The sequence below is a fragment of the Crassostrea angulata genome, chromosome 3, assembly GCF_025612915.1.
Source record: "Crassostrea angulata isolate pt1a10 chromosome 3, ASM2561291v2, whole genome shotgun sequence".
Lineage (NCBI taxonomy): Eukaryota > Metazoa > Mollusca > Bivalvia > Ostreida > Ostreidae > Magallana > Magallana angulata.
In genome coordinates this window covers 10037329-10057492 of record NC_069113.1, presented here as the reverse complement: position 1 = coordinate 10057492, position 20164 = coordinate 10037329, and the positions used below count along the sequence as shown (strand labels likewise).

Genomic DNA, 20164 nt, shown 5'->3' with positions numbered 1-20164 from the left:
AATATCGAGGGTTACAATATAGCAGTTTTGGAAATTTTATTTTTCCATTTTCAATGTTTATTATGATAAATATAGAAGTTCATAATGTTATGTTAAAATTTGAATGTCAACTATCAAGTTATAAGCAAGATACAAGTTCATAATTCTTTGTTTTGTAAACAAAGCTCGATTATTGTCATTGTTTACATATGTGTTGTATTGGTGTAAGTTTCAATAAAATATAACTTTCTTTTGTTGATAATAGTATTTATGAAGATATTGAATTAGTTTAAATTGTTTTTTTTACAAGTCATTTTCTCTAAGAAATGGCAATTCTCAAAATTATATTTTGTAAACAGCCATAAGACTCGAGTTTTGTTTACATTACAATGATTTCTGACCTCTGTATCTCGCTTGTAACTTGACTTTAACATTCAATATTTTGGCCAATCATTTAAAATGTGCCAGTAAACCATTTTATACATAAAAAATGAAAACAAAATTTTTGATATCAAATCGTGTCTTTTTTTTTTTATATATATTCGGAAAAATATATTCTTCACAATGACAGTCATTGGTTTTTTGTTCAGCACGTTAACTTCCGGTTTGATTTTTACGTTTCTCCAGAAGTTAAAGTTTTTAAAACAGCGAAGCATAAAGATTAGATGCGGGTTTGTGCTTCATTGTAGCTTGCACAAAGGAGCTTGGGATAGCCAATTTTGAAGAAACTTTTTGTGAAGGTGCGTAATTCAACAAGTCTGTCGGTCGTGACCTCGTTAGCATTTCCCTATCGGCGGTGGCCACGTTGACGTGCCAGTGTCACCAAACACCTGTTATTTTTTGTTAATCCTGTATTTTCTCCAAAAACATGTAGCTTACTACAAAAATATACAAATTAATTGTCCTAGAAATATGTAGTTTCATCATTTCTTATATCAGTATACATCTATTTTTTTCTTGTGTCCAATAATGATATTTTGTTATCATTATTGTATGTTAAATACCATAATGATGACTTCAAATTAGATTATGTGTCAAGAAAATATTGATCTATCTACTGGAGGAATGACCATGGTTTTATTAGAATTCCATAGCATCAATTTTAGTTGATATGATACATGTAGTTGCAGTGATTGGGAAGTCCAATAATGTCAATGGGACTATGGCCCCACAGGTAATAATTTTAATGGGCCATCTATTTATTCATTTGGGCCATGTAAAAAAAAAAAAGAAATAGAAATTATCACGGACCAACTTAGAGCAAATTTTTAGGGAGACTTCACTTCTCCCTATTATAAACAGAAAAATAGGAAGAAGTTTTAGAAATCAGAGAGTCTTCCAAGCATTCAGCATATAAAGCTAATGATGATATATAATAATTTTTTAAAAAACTGGATTAGAAGCGAGTCATTAAAAAAAAAACTTCTAAAATATTTTAAACTTATTCAATTTGTTTAAATTAATTTATTTGATGTAGTTATACATTTTATTGATGAAATGTTTTGTAATTGTGTTTGCTAAATGACAAATAAAATCAGTGTCTGTACTTTTATGTTTTTTGGAGGCATTAGTCAAACCCTTTGACCCAATTACAACTTCTTATTTTGAAGATGTTACTTTTAGCAAACGGTTTTATTATAATTTAAACATTGATTTGGCAGAGTTATTAACTAAATAATTACAAGTTACCAACTAATTATAGTATCAACGCTTTCAAGTAATAATCCTCGGTTGTAATTTTCATTGCACAGTATGTGGTTGCATCACCCGTATTCATAATCCCTAACGATAAGCATGATAAGACGTACAGTCACGAGTATTGATTAATCACAACAGGGGTTAAATGAGGCTGAGAAAACGTCTTTTCAATAAGATAATCATCATTTTATTGCATTTGTGGTTAATTTATACGATTGAGAACTCAGAATACAGGGCAACTTTAACTTTTCTTTTGAATGAAATTCCAGAATGATTTTGTTTAAGACCACGTGTAAACAGGTAAATGACAGGAAACATTTTATTGATTGCTTATTTTGGTTCTAACAAACACAACAAATGAGATTTAATGTTTTGGAAAGAATGTATTTGAAACCGAAAAAAGGAATTAGGCAAGTCGTACAAAGTATCTTTCCAGCGGACATCGCTAAAGCTGTTGTTGCAGATGAGAAGTTTGAATGCGCATTTTGGTGCTTAGGATAATTGATTTAATGCGCCATTTTTCACTTAAATGCGACTTTGGCGTGTGGCGCAGGTCCTTCCCAATCACTGGTAGTTGTTAAATTTGCAGTTTTAAAGAGAAGAATTTATTGAACAATCATATTGCTGTGAACAATTTTTCGAATATTGAACAGAAACCTAATAATTGTAGTTTCTAAAATATTGATGTAATCACTGTAAATTAAGTATGATTATAATAGTGATGTGCCATTTTATCAGTAAACTGGTATATTTTGATTTTTGTCGCTTGATACGTATTGCGATACGGGAACCAAAATACCATTATTTTTCATATATTGTTTAAAAATTCCTGAAATAAATTATTTCATCGACCATACTTTAAAATTTGAGTTTGAATATATTAGAATTTATATTTTATTTGCTTGTAATTTGTTGTGTGCTGTTTGATTTTCATATGAATGGTTATATTTAGGATCTCTCATTATTTGCGATGGTATATGATTTTCCGAGTTGTGTGTTTTCTACCCTCCGAGTCTTAATTATTCATATAAAAATCATACACCATTGTAAATCATGAGAGATTCTTTTTTATCACATGTTTTACCAACGTCTTTTGTTAAACATCAATTTTCTCTGCAAAAATTATAATCGTGAGCAACACAACACATCTACTACCAGACATCAACAACTTTACCCATATAAGAAAAAGTTCTTTGTAGATTAACAAACAAACATTTCAGGTTCAAACATATTTTATCGATTCATAAAAAAATAAAAATAAATCAGAATTAAATGTTCACATTTATAAATCCACACTTAAACTGATTTTTTTTTTTTTTGCTTTTTCGTTTTAAGTCAATCGATCGCATAAACCTACGTAATGTTTAATTGTGAGTTTATGACATCACGCCGTGTAAGAATACACAGTGTAATATCAAAATTTTATTACTTTAGTGAAATCCACCATATATTGAGCTAAAAATGTAATAAATATAATATATAAACACATATACATAATGATTAACTTTGTATTTATTTAGAAGATTAACGTTAAAGTAAAGGAATATTGCTTATAAATCAAAGAATTGTTGTGTTTAATTATTTCATAATGAAATTTTCTAAATATCTTAATGATATCGTAATACAAAATTTTTGGCGATACCTATTCCCAGAATAAAACATGTGCCCCAAGTATATGTGTAGTAGTTGAAAATTTACATTAGTTACTTATTTGATCTCATAATATGTTATTTATTCATAAATAGATCACATCAGAAGTTCAATGAGGCTTCGATACAGAAGACAAGCAATTGTGAAGTTGGGTATTGTGGTGGTCACACTGATTATTGTGGTTCCTCTGATAGTACACCACTTTGATCGTCCAGCAGATGAAGAAGATCCAGAAGTTGTCAAGAAAAAACTCAGGGTAGGTTTTTTACACGTTTTGAATGGGCAGATTATGTGCCTTGTACAAATTTAGATTATTAAAATATGTGTACCTTTAATCAAGCATTTATGCATTTTGTTGCAAACAATGGTTTGCTAATTGTAGACGTGGAAAACATAACAGTGTTTTTAATTTCACTATGTTTATGGTCAGACAATTTTCAGTGAATATTGAGCTGTGTACTCTAGGTCGCCATTACAGATGCTCTTAAATGTACGGTAATAGATATTCCACAAAATACTTTAATTATTTTTCTCAAAGCATTTAATTATATTAATACAGTAACTTGACCTGATTCCAAAGAAAAATAATGTAATGCATGAAGATTTTTCATAATCACAATTATTAATTTCATAATGAAGATATTGATTAGTGAAATTAAAAACATCTTGAAAAGTATTTACACAGGGAATCATGAAAATTGCGACATTTGAATTAAGGTTCTCCGATCCTCAGCCTCAAAGTATTTTTTTCATCCTAAAAATGTTATTTATCTTTCATGATATATATATATATATATATATATGTAACTTTATAAATGAAATAAAATAAAAAGAAATTTTTTGATAGTATCCATGCATTTTACGAAGTTATTGCAATTCTGGCCACGATGAATATAAATAAATAAATAACATCTACAAGTTGAGATAAAAAAAAAAAATGTAAATGTTGTACTAGTGCAACGATGGCTGGAACCCCTCTACCTCTAGGTAATAGGTCTCCATTGAGCCACTAAGTCAGGCAGTTCGTTGAATGGCTAAGCATAATATTAGCACTCGATAACTAATAAATTAAATTTTTCTGTTTAAATGGCAGGTTTATGGTACGGATAAAAAATGTTTCAATAATTTAGAGTTATTGAACATTGCTGAGGATTGGAGATCGTTAAAGATGTTTTTATTTTTATGACATGCTAGAAAGTGGATAATTTCATTTCAATTTACATTAACTTCTCATTGTGTATTGCTTTTCTTTAGGTATGACATACTTCATAATATTTCAGACTCATATTTTCTTCCATTTTCTCTTGTGTATGTAGGTTGCTAGATACCAAGAAAAGAAGCGACAACAGAAGAACTTACAGAATGTCATGGAGAAACCTGCGCTGGCTGAAGGGGGAGGAGGGGCTGTGGAAATGGCGATAGCTGAACCGACCCATGGACCAGAAGCCGTCCTCAAAACAGGTGTCCTAGGAAACTTTGAGCCAAATTACCCAAGCAGAAGTGGACCAGGTATTAAAGATGTTCATATATTGTTGAGATTTATGTTTATATTCATTTAGGGATATTAATGCCAATTGACAGAAAATTAATACTGCTGAGTATTGTCCATGCATTTTCTCATATCTGTGTTTATGCTAAACTTGGATTTCTTTAAGGTGAAAATGGCCAACCAGTGCACACAGGTATGGAGGAGAGATCAAGGGCAGACAAGTCTATTAGAGAGTTTGGTTTCAACATGGTTAACAGTGACAAAATTTCCATGAACAGAACCATCCAGGACACCAGGCTGGATGAGTAAGCTTGTATTTTACTTTTATCTTGTCACTAATCACATGTTATTATAGTATTGTTATGACCTATGACCTTGACCCTTAACCTTTTCCTGCTAGATGTAAGTACTGGCACTACCCTGAGGACCTGCCCACTGCCAGTGTCATCCTGGTCTTCCACAATGAAGGATGGTCTACCCTGATGAGGACGGTACACAGTGTCATTGAGATGTCCCCTAAACAGTTCCTGCATGAGATTGTCATGGTGGACGATTTCAGTGACAAAGGTACAGCATACTGATTGGTAGGATGAATATAGTAATTCATTTGTCTTAGAGGTTACTTTAGCAGTTAAGTAGTTTCTTTCATCTTTTAAGCTCATGTCTGTTCATGTATTACCAAAAGTTTTTGATCAGCTACATAAAACACACATAGAGAATTTATAACAAACAGCAATATTGTTACGGTATGTAACTGCAACATCATGTTTTTGTCATTATTTACAGAACACTTGAAAGGAAGACTGGATGAATACATTAAACAGTTCAATGGTTTAGTGAAACTGTACAGAAACAAGGAGCGCCTTGGGCTGATAGGTACCAGAACAAGGGGTGCTGAATTAGCAACAGGCGATGTGATAGTATTTTTGGATGCCCATTGTGAATGTAACCGTAATTGGCTGGTTCCCTTGTTAGCCAGAATTCGCTATGACAGGTAAATGCTAAATTCTCTCCGACATTTGACACTGCTCTTGTGCAAACTACAAGCTCATAGTTTAATAATCAAAACAACTTTGCAAAGTTGACTACTTTGATTTTATTGACTTTGTAAGATTTCAGCTGCAATTCAGATAATAAACATTGCTCACATTAAAAAAGGTTAAAAGTAGATTGGAATTGAGAATAACTTATATTGCTATCAAAACTTTAAATGGGATTTCTATTTTAAAACAATCATTATTTTTATAATCATTCATCTCTCAGGACCATCATGGCTGTACCTACCATTGATGGAATAGACTGGGATAATTTCCGTTATCACCCAGTGTATGGCGCCCAGCATCATCGAGGGATTTTTGAGTGGGGATTTTTATACAAAGAGAGTGTCGTCCCAGACAGAGAGCTTAAGAGGCGAAAACACCACAGTGAACCTTACAAGTAAGAGAATTGTCATTACTGCCAATGAAATTAATTTCGAGCTCACTAACAATATACAATGCATGCAGGTATATTTTTCATGAAGTTGTGACCAATGGCATATGATTTAATCATGACTTTTTCATCACAGATCTCCTACCCATGCTGGGGGACTCTTTGCTATGGACAGAAAATACTTCTTTGAGCTTGGAGCTTATGATCCAGGATTAAAAATCTGGGGTGGAGAAAATTTTGAGTTATCCTTCAAGGTATGCTAATATAACATTTCTATTGTAGTCCAGAAGTATTAAGAGTATTTCTTTTCTTTGATATTCAATTTGTCTAAGATATATTGGAATGGTCATTTGATGTGAGAGGTTTCTGTGACTTTCAGATCTGGCAGTGCGGTGGCAGTATTGAGTGGGTGCCTTGCTCACGAGTTGGTCATGTTTACAGGAATCATATGCCTTATGGATTCGGCAAAATTGATGTCAAAATTCCCGTCATCAGTCTGGTAAGTTTATGTGTTACAAAATGAAGATTTTCTTTTTCATTGATTGATATGCATATCCCATTTAGTTGGAATATTTCAAAATATACCTTTATGCTTTTGTCAAATGAATTTGAAAGTTAAAGCTCACATTTGACCTTGTTTTTATTTCCCCATTATATCTCAAAATATCTCATAGTGTATTTTAGTACATGTATACGTAATAGTGATTTGGTGATGCAAGATGCAAATTCAAGTACTATATTTTGAATTTGGCCAATATCCATAATCTTTTTTAAAAAGTATTTCACAAGTGTTTATCTTTGGTTTGGTGATTTTAAGCACAAGTTGTATCATACTTGACATGATTTTGTTGTGGACAGAATTACATGCGAGTGGTGGAGGTTTGGTTGGACAGAGAACACCGTGAGTACTTCTACACCCGGGAGCCCAGCGTGAGGGGGTACCCTGTGGGGGACATCAGTAAACAAATACAGTTCAAGGAGGAACACAAGTGTAAAGACTTCAAGTGGTTCATGGAGAATGTTGCCTATGAGGTGTATGAAAGGTTTCCCAAACTGCCACCCAATAAAGCATGGGGGGAGGTAAGAAAGTGAATTCTACTGGTATAAGTGGAGTATCGATAACAATAACTGTTTGTGCTATTTTTAAAATATCCGATACATTTATTCTTCTGTGCAACTTCTAGTAAAAGTGGCATTACATTTGTCTAGTATGATATATATTGGTAATATCAAAATACGTCTTTAAAAAAACAACAACAAATTTTATGTTATTGATTCTGTTTTGATTGGCTGGTTTGTTTTGTAGGTCAAACTAAAGAAAGGTACTTCCTGCATGGACACCATGGGACAGGCTGTGGGGGGAGGGGCAATAGGACTCAGCTACTGTCACCACTTTGGAGGGAGTCAGGTACTTCTTATGTTCCATGAGAATAAACTTAAACATTTCCTCGTTTGGTCCATTTCAGCATGGTTCAGTTCCTCATTCATTACATACATGTACATGTGTCTTTTGTTTTTCATTTGAACATTACATGTTCTATAAGATGCTGGTATGACAAAACAATATTTTTGATAGCTTAATGTTTGGAAAAAAAGACTTCAACTACAAACACTGTGAAATTAAAAAAGTTGTAATGCTTTTCACTTTTCCAAAGGTGTCCAAACTCTACAACTTGTAGAATTTGTCAGTTTGTAGAGAGATACACTGCATTTAGAATATGTAAATCACAAATAATGAGAAAATTATGCAGAGTATTTCAAAGAATCTTTCTGTTCCAGCTTTTCAGAATCAATACAAAGGGACAGATAGGAGTTGGGGAGAGATGTATCGAGTCTCCCAATGGGAACACCCTCCATGTGGCGTACTGTGATGTCCAGCCAGTGGGCCCCTGGGACTATGACGAGGTAAATCAGGATCATGTAGTATTTATTATCATGTTTATTACCGTATACCCGTTTTTTCGCGTGTCACAAAATTTAGGAAAATTGGGAAAATCTGTAACATTTTAAAATTTGCGTCAGTCATTTTTAAAAAGGTTGTTATAGAAAACGATACAGTATATAATTTCTGCAAATTCAATTATTTGCGATTTAACAGAGACTGCGAAAAAAGTGATTACAGGATACACGGTATAAGGCTAAATTCTGCTTGATAAGGCCTACCCTGAGTTAGTATGCATGTTCTAGTACTGAAGATTCATTTTCTTTATGCAGTAAGTTAATTTCGCAATCCCGACCTGTTTGTATCAAATCAAAATTGCCAAATTATTATTTCATTTAGTTCAGAAGAATAATGGTGATATTTTAAAATCTGTGACAGGTGCTTCTTGCAATTTTACTCAGATATTAACTCCTCACGTTTATTTAGGAATCTACATTATTGATGATTGAAAATTGAAAGCCAGCTTATTTGTGGATACTGTGCATGAATTTTCATGCAGACTGGTATATTGTAAAATTTTACTCTGTATGTTATAAATTTGTTGAATTCTGAGCTTCCATAATAAAAGTATTGAATTGATCTTCATCATTAGGGTAGTGGAGTCATTAAGAATACCCACCACAACAAGTGCCTAGATGGAACTAACGGGAAACTCACACTGATGCCCTGCAACGGTGGAGACACTCAGAGCTGGGCGGTCACGGAAACCTACTCCTGGAAGCACTAGCTGGTGTGACAGAAAACACTGCTCTTACAGAAAACAAGCAAGATAAATATATACGCATGGCTTAAGCTTGATGTTAATTCCCCTGAGCAGAGGAGTATCAATCAACTGGATTTGTGAATGGTAAATTGAGTCCAGCGTATCAGCTGAGAATTGACTTGTTGGGTTTATGTGATACATTATGTGGTTAGATTCTATATTATAGGCCTATAATCTGATATCATTAGAATTATTGTTATTCATTATTTTTCATATGTAAAAATAGTCTCAAAGTTATATTGTGCAAGTCTAGGAAGTCATATCAATTTTTTTCTCTTGCATTTATTTATGAATGGGATGTTTAAGACAGATCTGAGATGATCATATAAAATTCATTTTTTCTTGCCATATTCATAAGTGTACCCAAAACATTTGACTCAAACATGCAACAAAAGTTATTCATCATGAAGTGACTTTTAGAAACTTTATAACGTTATTAACATATTACATTTACCAAATGAATATAAATATATGTGTACATATATTTTGGTTTGGTGCTTTTAAAGTTTTCTCACAAGAAAAGGTAATTTTTGGTGATTAGTTTAAAAAAATGTTTTTTAAATTATTATAATTAAATGGAGTAAATGGTGGTTTGATTTTACACAAATTTCAATTTGACAGTTTTTTTCCTCATATTTGACTGAGTAAAACATTGGAGAGAAGGGTAAAGGAGTCAGAAGCGAAATATTTTACAAAACATATAGCAATAAAGTACTTTAAGATATTTTGAGATCCTCAAAAGGTACCAGTAAGTAGCCAGATTGTGAGAAATATTCAAAATATTTCAATTAACAAAATTAATGTACATGTACAAAGAACTTTAACTGTATATAATACATTCTTATAGACTGCATGCTTACCCTAGTATTTAAAGTAAATTGTAAACTTTTACCTGATTGAATTGGTAAAAATGATTCACACAGCTGAGAAATCATTTCTTTTTAAAGCAATATGAGCTGTATTTCTTAGAATTTAATTTTGCTGCAAAACCCTGCTAGTATGCTAAGTTTGCATGTAACTTAAACTTTTATGATAAATAAGATTTTAAAAAATCATTTATTTTTGTCAGAAGAAAGTTCTCTCTTCTAAGGAATATATAGAAGTTCAATTTTTGTACAGGACGACAATAATTCAAGTTTGCTTCAATTAAGGCTCCTTAACAGCTTTTCCAACAAAAATATGGCTAGCATAAATAAATAATGATATTTTTTATCATTTTAGTAGAAAATAATATTTTTGTGAAAAAAAAATCAGCATGAAAATTGCAGCTCATATTGCTTTATTAAACCCCTTCATTCCCAACATTTTTTAAATTTTTGGTTGTAATCTAATGTTTTTACAGCCCTGTCTCTCATAGAATCCCTCTAGTCAGTCCACATTCTGGACAATGTACTGTAGTGAGCAAGAGCAAGCCTCAGACTCTGTTGATCAGCATTAAGAGAAAACATTCCATTTCATTACAATTTTGTCAATATTAATGAAAGAGTCTTTCAATTAAGCTGCGGAAATCTTACTGTAGATATATCCACGGAGAGAACAGTGTACAAATCAAGACTTGTAAAAATATGTGTACTTAAACATGATGAAGATTAGGTGGATGTTGTATCTACTTATACATGAATGGTTCCAAGGGGTCTTGCTTATTTTGTAATTTTAAGAGTGATGAAAAATTATCCACATGTTACCAGAAGTACCATAATTCCAAAATTTGTGAAAAATCAAAATCTGTCAGTTTATTATACTACACTTAAAAATAAAAATAAAATCATATTTGTAAATATACATACTGTATCCTCGTAGGTATCTGTATTGGAAATTATTAGGATAATTATTGTTTCCTCAAATGATAATTTGGGTTCTAATCTGTATCAATGGTTTCATTTTAATCTACATTTTTTGTTGTTGCTTTATACACCTTATTAAAGTTAATATGTGGGTACAGTGCATTATGACCGGCACACCTCAAAACATACTTATTGATAGATGTATCATTCCATTTGTTACTCTGATGTTTTCATGTGGTGTTGGTTAGTGTGTACATTGCTATATTTTATCACCCCAGTCCAGAATACAGGTTAGGATTGCATCATCAATAAATATTATTACTCAGAAAAATTTGTTTCAAAAACAGTATTTTTGCTCACTGAAGATTATACATGTACATGCACTTGAATTAATTATGGTCATTTTTTCTATTCAATTATTTATTACAATTGATTATTTAATTTCTAAGTAAGCTTAAATTTATATACGTGTTTAATTGTGTTTTGTCTGAATTTTGTGAGATTTTGCCACTGCTAACATGCATGAAATTTGTATTTAAATGTGTATTTATATATTTGTACCATGACATCACACAAATAGATATTTCTATTTACCAATACAAGAACTGCTTTACAATCATTTGTTGAATCTGTTATTCCTTTCTTGTTATGTTGCTACTTATTACACCAGTTATAGAGATCTTTCATGTATATATATGTTTGTTTGCTTTAAATTATAAAAAAAAAATTATTTGAAATTCTGTTGTAAACTTATTCAAATTTGATTGCATCTAGATGAAATAGTTTACCATATACACCTAGATATGTAAGTGAAAAATTCTGTAATTACTTTTGTTTATATTAAATGGTCAGTGACTGGGTCACTTTTGTAATAGTTGTTTTGCAATTGATGGCATACAATATCAGTTTGTTTTTATTTTAAGTTATATGTCTATATCTATTGCATTGATATGACAGCTTTAAGGTGATGTTTACACACAGAATCTAATCTGAGATGATTGTTCACAGATTGAGGTGTGCATTAATTTGGTAGACATAAAAATATATATATAAAAATGAAACAAATCTTTGAGTTTTTATTGATCAGATGATAGTTTTAATGCAGGCACATAGCATTGTTTTTTGAAAGTGCTCTTCCCCTGATGGTACGTGCCTGTAATGGTGATGTTTCCTTTTATTTTCAGAAAAAATTCTTTACAGTTCATCTTGATATTTTGTGTTCTAAGGGTGCAATCCTATGAGGATTTTTTTTGGATGTAATTAATAAAATGGCTTTTAAAAGGTACGTCTATGAAAAATTCACACCTGATTTTGCCATTTAATTTTAAAATGCTGGGTTATCATATTGAATCTGGCTGGTTCTGAGGTTAACATTAACCAATATTATATGTCTCCTCTGTATTTTCTTTAATTTGTCAATAGTCAGTGTGTAATCTTGTGGCGACTGTTGACTTTTACTTTATATGAGGCAGGTACTAGAGTTACCCCTGTCTGGAGCCCCTCAATGTCAAGGTCATCAGGGGGGATAACTGACTTGAATTCAAATTCTTGCAACAGAGAAACAGTAAAGATAAACATCTCCATCTCTCCAAGTTGTTTACCAGGACAGGCACGAGGACCTGTGTGTGAAAAAAACAAAGCTCACAGGTAGAAGCATCCAATGTAATACAGTGTATTAAAAATGAATCGGAGAAGATTACCCAGTTTATTTATTTACATTTAAAAAGTATTTCTTTTAAATATTTATGAGAAAACAGTTCAAGTCAATCTAACTACAAACACAGAGAAAGATTGTGTGTATGATATTATTATTTGCTTTCTAACCAAGAGAAAAGGTAGAATGCTTTGAGTTGGTAATATCTCTCTTCTTACAAATAGGAAAGGAATAGAATGTTTTGTATTTGTGATCTATGTCTTCTTACCAATAGAGAAAAGATAGAATGGTTTAAGTGTGATTTCTGCTTTCTTTCCAATAGAGAATGAATGAAATGTTGTAAGTATGTGTGATACCTGCTTTCTTACCAATAGAGAATTGATTGAATCTTGTATGTATTTCTGATATATCTGCTTTCTTACAAATAGAGAATGGATAAATTTTAAGTACATATATTTGTGACATCTGCCTTCTTACCAGTAGAGAATGAATAGAATGTTTTTAGCAAATGCGATATATACTTTCTTACCAATAGAGAAAGGATAGAATGTTAGTATTTGTGATAAGTACCTTCTTACCAGTAGAGAATGAATAGAACGTTTTTTGTATTTGTGATATCTACTTTCTTACCAATAGAGAAAGGATAGAATGCCTTGTGTTTGATGATATGTCTGTCCTTGTCTATGAAGCGCTCGGGTTTGAATTCTTCCGGTTTCTGCCACTCGGTCTTGTCATGGTGAGCGGAATATATATGTGGGATGATGACGGAATTCTTTGGAATGACTTTTCCATCAATCTCTACATCCTCTAAGCTTGACCTCGGAAGACTCAAAGCACCTAAAAGAGATATGAAATTGGTATGCTCAGTTTCCTTTAATTGGTATTAATTTGTTATATAAAATCTAAATTCGTAAAACATTGGATGGAGTAAAGTTTTTATTAGAAAACTTTCGATCAAAATATAAGCTAATGTATACTGGGTTGTACCTAATGTTGATATCCGCTGTACTTCATTGATTGTTGCTGTAACGTAAGGTAATTTCTCTTTGTCAGAAAATTGCACTGTTGTATCAAGACCAATCACCTGTCAACATGATAATGTACTATAATATTTTAATCCCAGCATCGTTTTACAACAGTCTACAGAGATTCGAATGACAACTAATATCTAATTAAGCATGAAAAGAAATGAGAATTCAGACTAACTCACGATACCATATTAACAAACGTGAATTCTTGGAAATCTGATGGGGAGTACTTGTTTTTATTTCCCTACTGAGAGAATTTTTGTCGGAAAATTGTATAATTCTAGACACCAGAACACGATCATCAAGAACTTCATTATTTTTAATTGAGCTAGGAACCTTATGATGGTTTCCTTAAAAAAAATTCAATGTTTAGTATTAGACTTTAGTCAGAGACATAAACATTGAGATTCTGTTAAATGTGCTATAGTGGTCACGTGGTCTTACTCGTTTGATCTCCGCCGCACACTTGGTTTGGACCACGGGGTACTTAATGAGGTACAGGACTATCCATAGTAGGCCCGTGGAGGAGGTCTCAGTCCCTGCCGCGTACAGGTCAAATATAATCTGGAACATACTCCTCTCTGCAAAGAGGGAACGCACGAATTAGCCAAACATGATCAGATGTACTAGTGCCTCATTAAAATATTCAAAATAAATCTGCATTTTTTGTTTCAAAGCTTATTACGCTTGATTTCAAAGCCAAGTTTATTAAATAAAAGGATAACGTTTTCTAATAAAAGTGCAACTTTCGTGAATAAACGGCGCTATCTTTTGCAAATGTAATAGCATTACTTCCCCGAAATTTTCGCTAATACAGGTGCATTTACAGTTTAAATACGAACGCCAAGAAAGGAGATTTATTATGATTAACAATCAATAAAGGTTTCGTATCATTAAGCAAAACTTTCGAAATTAATAGTTTTGAGCGACGCGACTAAGCCCTGACCTTGGGTCTAAATTCTGGTCTAAAGGGGACATAGTAAGGAGCCTTACTCTTAGCCTTGCATTTAATAAAAAAAAACCTTTTTTAAATGTAAATAAAAATGTCTAGGGAATCTATGGTCGTATCATTAATGAAGATTTATTTTTACTAACTTTGCAACTAACTTTTAACTAACTCTTGTATCGAACGTTACGCAAATTTGCATAGCATGGCGAAAAAAATTTCGTTTTGTGAATGTTTCGCGATTAAACATCTTTCTCTTTTTTGCAAAAGGAGCGTATTTTTCCCCCGAACATTTTGTATCGTTTATTTGCACAAGTTTTACGTTTATTTGCAGAGATTTATGAGTCGTTATTGAAATATATATATTTTTTGTGGGGGAAGGGGCAAAAATTAGGATTTTTTTTTATAAATTGACCCCCAGTTGCATTTGGCTTTAGACTCTATACGTATGTCTTTAAATTGAGAAAGATTTGATTTAATTTAAGTTTTTAAAAATATGATTCTGCACATTCAGTTTTGTACCCAGCTGTTCTAAGTACATTTACTAATAAGTCAACCATACCTGACAATGTTCCATTCTCTGTACCAATCTGTTCTAAGTACATGTCAACAAAGTCTCGAACCACTCCCTTCTTTTGAGTCTCCTCATGCCATTTGACTTGCTTTCGACAATATTCCTTAATTTTTTTCATGTTTTCAGATATTATCTACAAATCATAAAAACCTTATTTTATAGCGGAGTATAATCTTTTCTAAACATGCATTTCGTAGACACGGCACTTTTTAATTTGTTTTTGCATGGACTGATGGTGTGTTTTGTGAAGTTGTGTTATAGTGGGATGGCGTGTTCTGTGAAGTTATGTTATAGTGGGATGGCGTGTTTTGTGAAGGTTTGTTATAGTGGGATGGCGTGTTTTGTGAAGGTGTGTTATAGTGTGATGGCGTGTTTTGTGAAGTTATGTTATAGTGTGATGGCGTGTTTTGTGAAGTTGTGTTATAGTGGGATGGCGAGTTCTGTGAAGTTATGTTATAGTGGGATGGCGTGTTTTGTGAAGGTTTGTTATAGTGGGATAGCGTGTTTTGTGAAGTTGTGTTATAGTGGGATGGCGTGTTTTGTGAATGTGTGTTACAGTGTGATGGCATATTTTGTGAAGGTGTGTTATAGTGTGATGGCGTGTTCTGTGAAGTTGTGTTATAGTGTGATGGCGTGTTCTGTGAAGTTGTGTTATAGTGGGATGGCGTGTTCTGTGAAGGTGTGTAATAGTGTGATGGCGTGTTTTGTGAAGGTTTGTTATAGTGGGATGGCGTGTTCTGTGAAGTTGTGTTATAGTGTGATGGCGTGTTTTGTGAAGGTGTGTTATAGTGTGATGGCGTGTTTTGTGAAGTTGTGTTATAGTGGGATGGCGAGTTCTGTGAAGTTATGTTATAGTGTGATGGCGTGTTTTGTGAAGGTTTGTTATAGTGGGATAGCGTGTTTTGTGAAGTTGTGTTATAGTGGGATGGCGTGTTTTGTGAATGTGTGTTACAGTGTGATGGCGTGTTTTGTGAAGGTGTGTTATAGTGTGATGGCGTGTTCTGTGAAGTTGTGTTATAGTGTGATGGCGTGTTCTGTGAAGTTGTATTATAGTGGGATGGCGTGTTCTGTGAAGGTGTGTAATAGTGTGATGGCGTGTTTTGTGAAGGTTTGTTATAGTGGGATGGCGTGTTCTGTGAAGTTGTGTTATAGTGTGATGGCGTGTTTTGTGAAGGTGTGTTATAGTGGGATGATGTGTTTTGTGAAGTTGTGTTATAGTGTGATGGCGTGTTCTTTGAAGTTGTATTATAGTGGGATGGCGTGTTTTGTGAAGGTGTGTTATAGTGGGATGGCGTGTTTTGTGAAGGTGTGTTATAGTGTGATGGCGTGTTTTGTGAAGTTGTGTTATAGTGGGATGATGTGTTCTGTGAAGTTGTGTTATAGTGTGATGGCGTGTTCTTTGAAGTTGTATTATAGTGTGATGGCGTGTTTTGTGAAGGTGTGTTATAGTGGGATGGCGTGTTTTGTGAAGTTGTGTTATAGTGGGATGGCGTGTTTTGTGACTTTGTGTTATAGTGGGATTGCGTGTTTTGTGAAGGTGTGTTATAGTGGGATGGCGTGTTTTGTGAAAATGTGTTATAGTGGGATGGCATGTTTTGTGAAGGTGTGTTATAGTGTGATGGCGTGTTTAATTTTGTAAAGTTGTGAATGTCTGTCAAAGTGTTTCGTGAAGAAGTTGTGACGGCGTGTTTTGTGAAGTTGTGATGGTGTGACGGCGTGTTTTGGGATTGTGATTGAGTGACGATGTGCTGTGTTAAGTTACAAAGGCATGTTATAAGTCTTAAGTGTGATTGTGATAGTGCGATGAAGTGTTGTGTGAAGCTGTGATAGTGTGACGACGGGTTTGAAGTTGTAAAGATGTGACAGTGTGTTGTGTGATCGTAATAGCGTGATGGTATGTTGTGCGAAGTTGCAACAGTGTAGTGGCGTGTTGTGTCAATTCATAAATGTGTGACAGCGTGTTGTATGAAGTTTTGTAATTGTGTCAGCTTGTTGTGTGGAGTTGTTAATTGTTATAGTGTGTCGGCTAGTTGTGTGAATATTTCACAGTGTACCGTCATGTGTTAGCATAATTGTGTGCTTGGAAATGCTTTGTAGATGTGATGGCGTGTTGTGTCACAGCGGCATTTGGTTGAAGAAATACGAAAAGTGTGTTAATACCTGTGCAGAAAAATCCACCGGTTCCATAAATGAAAAGAAAATGGATGGCTGTTGATAACCAAAATGTGTGAATATGTAGTCTAAGTTTTCAAGCAATTCCAAAAAGTCTTCATCCGTATATTCAAATCTAAATAAAACATACGTGTTGTAGCATAAAATAATGAATTGTATAATGTCAGTGGAGGCAAAAATTTAGCGCCTTAAAAAAACGGAACTACATGTATAGGTACATGTATAACTAATGTTAAACTAAATATCTGACGTTTTCTTTTAACGATTTCTATTTTTTACTTGCCAGGAGAACTCTAATTGGAAGCGGCAAATTTCCCATTTTCGTAATGGCGCATGTTTTGCATGACATTTTCCTGGCAAGTAAAATATCAGAATCGTTAAAAAAGCCAGAAAAAAACACCAGATACTTCGTACTTACCTATCACCAAACACGATCACAGAAATTATATTTGAAACAGCCTTTGGAATAAACTTTTTCAGATCAGTTTCCGTTTTGCCCTCGGACTGGATAGCCTTGATGAGGTGCCCTGCCTCCTGTTGGATTCTGTTTTCTATGGTAGATCCAAATCCCAATTCCTTGAGAGCGTTTATCGTAAACTTTCGAAGAGAGTTCCATTCCTCTCCATTGCTCCACAGCACACCTATTTAAACAAAGACAGCATAGCGGGTGTTTGATTCTAAATAAGAGTCCGTTATGTATACAGAGAAATATGAGAATACTGTAAATCAACTTTTATCTGCGTGCGAGAAATTTTCGTGAGGTTCGCGAGAGCCTTATTGTCGCGAATATTTTTTCGAACCAGTAATTTCCATTAAGTTAGAATTTAAAAAAAAGTTATATAAGGCTTGGTTGCGAAAATTAGATGTCGCGAACCAGTTAATCTTGGTAAAATCGCGAAATAAAGTCGTCGCGAATAATAGTTGGTTTACAGTATTGCAATATTTATTTATCTAGATATAAATGCATCAGTACATTTAATGGGATATTCCTTTATTTGAAGGATATGAAAACTATATGAAAACTGTTTTCAAATACCAGTATGTGCCTTTATACCCTCAAACATAATTGAACGATGAAAAAAAAATTACCATTTCATCCCTACCTAATCGATATACATTAAAAAAGTTTAGAAATTCAATTTAAACTTCGTTTAACTCAGACGACTCTTCTTGCGTTTGCGATATAATGTCCAAGCTTTTTTATGCAAGTGGCTGAGGTCTCTGAGATATGAAATACGTGGACATGTACATAACATATACCTAAATTCGCTCTAGGATACTCGATTTTCCTCGCTTAAAATATCAATTCCAAAGACATCATGCTTTCAGGAAAGTATCCTCGGTACTGTAAATCTTAACCAAATACATGTATATATGCCATATACAGTCTGATACAGCGTATTTTGACACTGTTTAACCCGATAACTGGTCTTATCCGCCACTGAAATAACCATCCCGCTACCTGGACCTAATGCTATAGTCAGGTGATTCACCACAAATTCACAGCCTTGTATATCAATTTTCGATATGCATTAATATTTACATTTGATGACTTCAGGGCCTCCCAACCCCGACATCAAATAAATGTTTAAATTGTCTGGGACAATAAAATATTTAAATAAAAAAAAAATATTTACATTTTCCAGTGTCTTTGCCTGTGATAACACTACGTATCGATTTTGTACTATATAACCCATAGCTTCAAATGACGTATAATTGAGGCATCAGTGGGGATTGCTCATTTATATTTAAATATCTAATCGTACAATTTCATAAAATTATATAAATATAAGTAATAAGTAATCATTCTTAGAATATTATGAGGTGATAATTTCGGTCGGGGCGTGATCAAATCTATCATAAAGCCCTTCGGTTTTATTGGATTTGATCACACCCCGACCAAAATTATCACCTCATAATACTCAGAGAATGATTTCACCGTAAGTGAATTTACGAGTTAACTCGTACACCATTACGAGTTGTAAATATAAAAATTTGTCGTCACCAAAAGCACTACTGCGTGTATAAAGAATAAGACCTACCGGTCTCCCTAAACAGTTTTTTCGGTAGGTGAAGCCAGCTTGGTCTGTATTTCGTTTTGTCCCCATTTTCCACCAGAAGTTCATACAGATACTTGTGTCCAAACACTGCCACCACGGTCAGGTTAGGACCCAGCCTCAGCTGAACAATGTCGCCATACTTGTCGCGAAACTCCAGCAGACGGCGATAAGTTTGGCGCGTAAACGCCAGGTCCGGGATGTTTCCGACAATGGGCCACCGGGTGGGCCCGGGGAGGGACTGTAGACGACTCTCGACCCTCTTAAAGATGAAATAACACACCATGAAAACAAAGCACAGTCCAATTATTGGGTTGATGAAGAAATCAAAATGTAAAATATGGAACAGCATCGCATATACATATATGAAAATGATTTCAGCAACGCAAGATGTGAATGGTGAGCGATATACAAGAGAGCCTCAGTTATCTATAAACAGTATGACTATAGTATCTACTGAAGACGTAGATCTGATTACATACAATACATATAGGAAGTAAGGGTGCTGTCGGAAGCTCCATTTATCTCCTACAAATATAGGAAATCCGGGTTGAGTAATTATATATCTTCAGTTCGTAACGACCTTGGTCTTAGTACGATGTGATGTTTTGCATGCTTAAGTAATATATGTATATATTATGGTACTTGATGATAGTTAAATGACACACATGCTGGCGCAACACGAAATCGTAATCACGATTAAGTTTGGATCAATCCGACGTGTTTTCCCAGGGTCTGTATGGTGACCAGTTCCGGATGGAATAGAAATCCTAGAACGAAGTCATTGTAACAAACGTCATATAATGTATACACTTATGAATTCTTTAATATATGATAATAATTATACTTATAAACTATTTTAAATTTGCTAACGACATGAACACTTTTAAAATATTTTAATGATTAAACAATTAGATGTACTTTTGAAATCAAGTGGGTTTTTAAAAATGAATTTGCTATCGTTGGCTTCATCCTTAATAGGTCTAAGTGCAGTACA

The 20164-nt window shown here is 33.5% G+C and overlaps 2 protein-coding genes across 2 annotated transcripts; one reads left to right on the top strand and one right to left on the bottom strand.

Annotated features, from left to right (window-relative positions):
* Window positions 1-571: 571 nt before the first annotated feature.
* LOC128176607 (N-acetylgalactosaminyltransferase 7-like) lies at window positions 572-11596 on the top strand. The gene is made up of 13 exons (XM_052843051.1): window positions 572-719; window positions 3423-3583; window positions 4644-4836; window positions 4983-5121; window positions 5217-5383; window positions 5603-5810; window positions 6080-6253; window positions 6384-6501; window positions 6627-6746; window positions 7106-7327; window positions 7554-7655; window positions 8027-8152; window positions 8782-11596. The coding sequence occupies exons 2-13, from the start codon at window positions 3440-3442 to the stop codon at window positions 8914-8916; spliced, it is 1848 nt and encodes a 615-aa protein (XP_052699011.1). The 5' UTR covers window positions 572-719; window positions 3423-3439; the 3' UTR covers window positions 8917-11596.
* A 226-nt stretch (window positions 11597-11822) lies between these two features.
* On the bottom strand, window positions 11823-19649 carry LOC128176608 (cytochrome P450 2C15-like). Its single transcript, XM_052843052.1, has 8 exons — window positions 19153-19649; window positions 17529-17751; window positions 17099-17225; window positions 14927-15071; window positions 13863-13999; window positions 13378-13474; window positions 13021-13227; window positions 11823-12355 (listed from the first exon to the last, which is right to left on the bottom strand). The coding sequence occupies exons 1-8, from the start codon at window positions 19517-19519 to the stop codon at window positions 12159-12161; spliced, it is 1500 nt and encodes a 499-aa protein (XP_052699012.1). The 5' UTR covers window positions 19520-19649; the 3' UTR covers window positions 11823-12158.
* Between the last annotated feature and the right edge of the window lie 515 nt (window positions 19650-20164).

What these genes read in the sequence shown, in the direction of transcription:
- LOC128176607 (XM_052843051.1), top strand. Translation starts at nt 3,440, where the DNA reads ATGAGGCTTCGATACAGAAGACAAGCAATTGTGAAGTTGGGTATTGTG. An exon ending in CAGGACACCAGGCTGGATGA is followed by an intron (nt 5,122 to 5,216) that starts GTAAGCTTGTAT and finishes TTTTCCTGCTAG; the next exon opens with ATGTAAGTACTGGCACTACC. An exon ending in GCCAGAATTCGCTATGACAG is followed by an intron (nt 5,811 to 6,079) that starts GTAAATGCTAAA and finishes TTCATCTCTCAG; the next exon opens with GACCATCATGGCTGTACCTA.
- LOC128176608 (XM_052843052.1), bottom strand. Translation starts at nt 19,519, where the DNA reads ATGCTGTTCCATATTTTACATTTTGATTTCTTCATCAACCCAATAATT. An exon ending in AAAACTGTTTAGGGAGACCG is followed by an intron (nt 17,752 to 19,152) that starts GTAGGTCTTATT and finishes TTGTTTAAATAG; the next exon opens with GTGTGCTGTGGAGCAATGGA. An exon ending in CGGTGGATTTTTCTGCACAG is followed by an intron (nt 15,072 to 17,098) that starts GTATTAACACAC and finishes TATGATTTGTAG; the next exon opens with ATAATATCTGAAAACATGAA.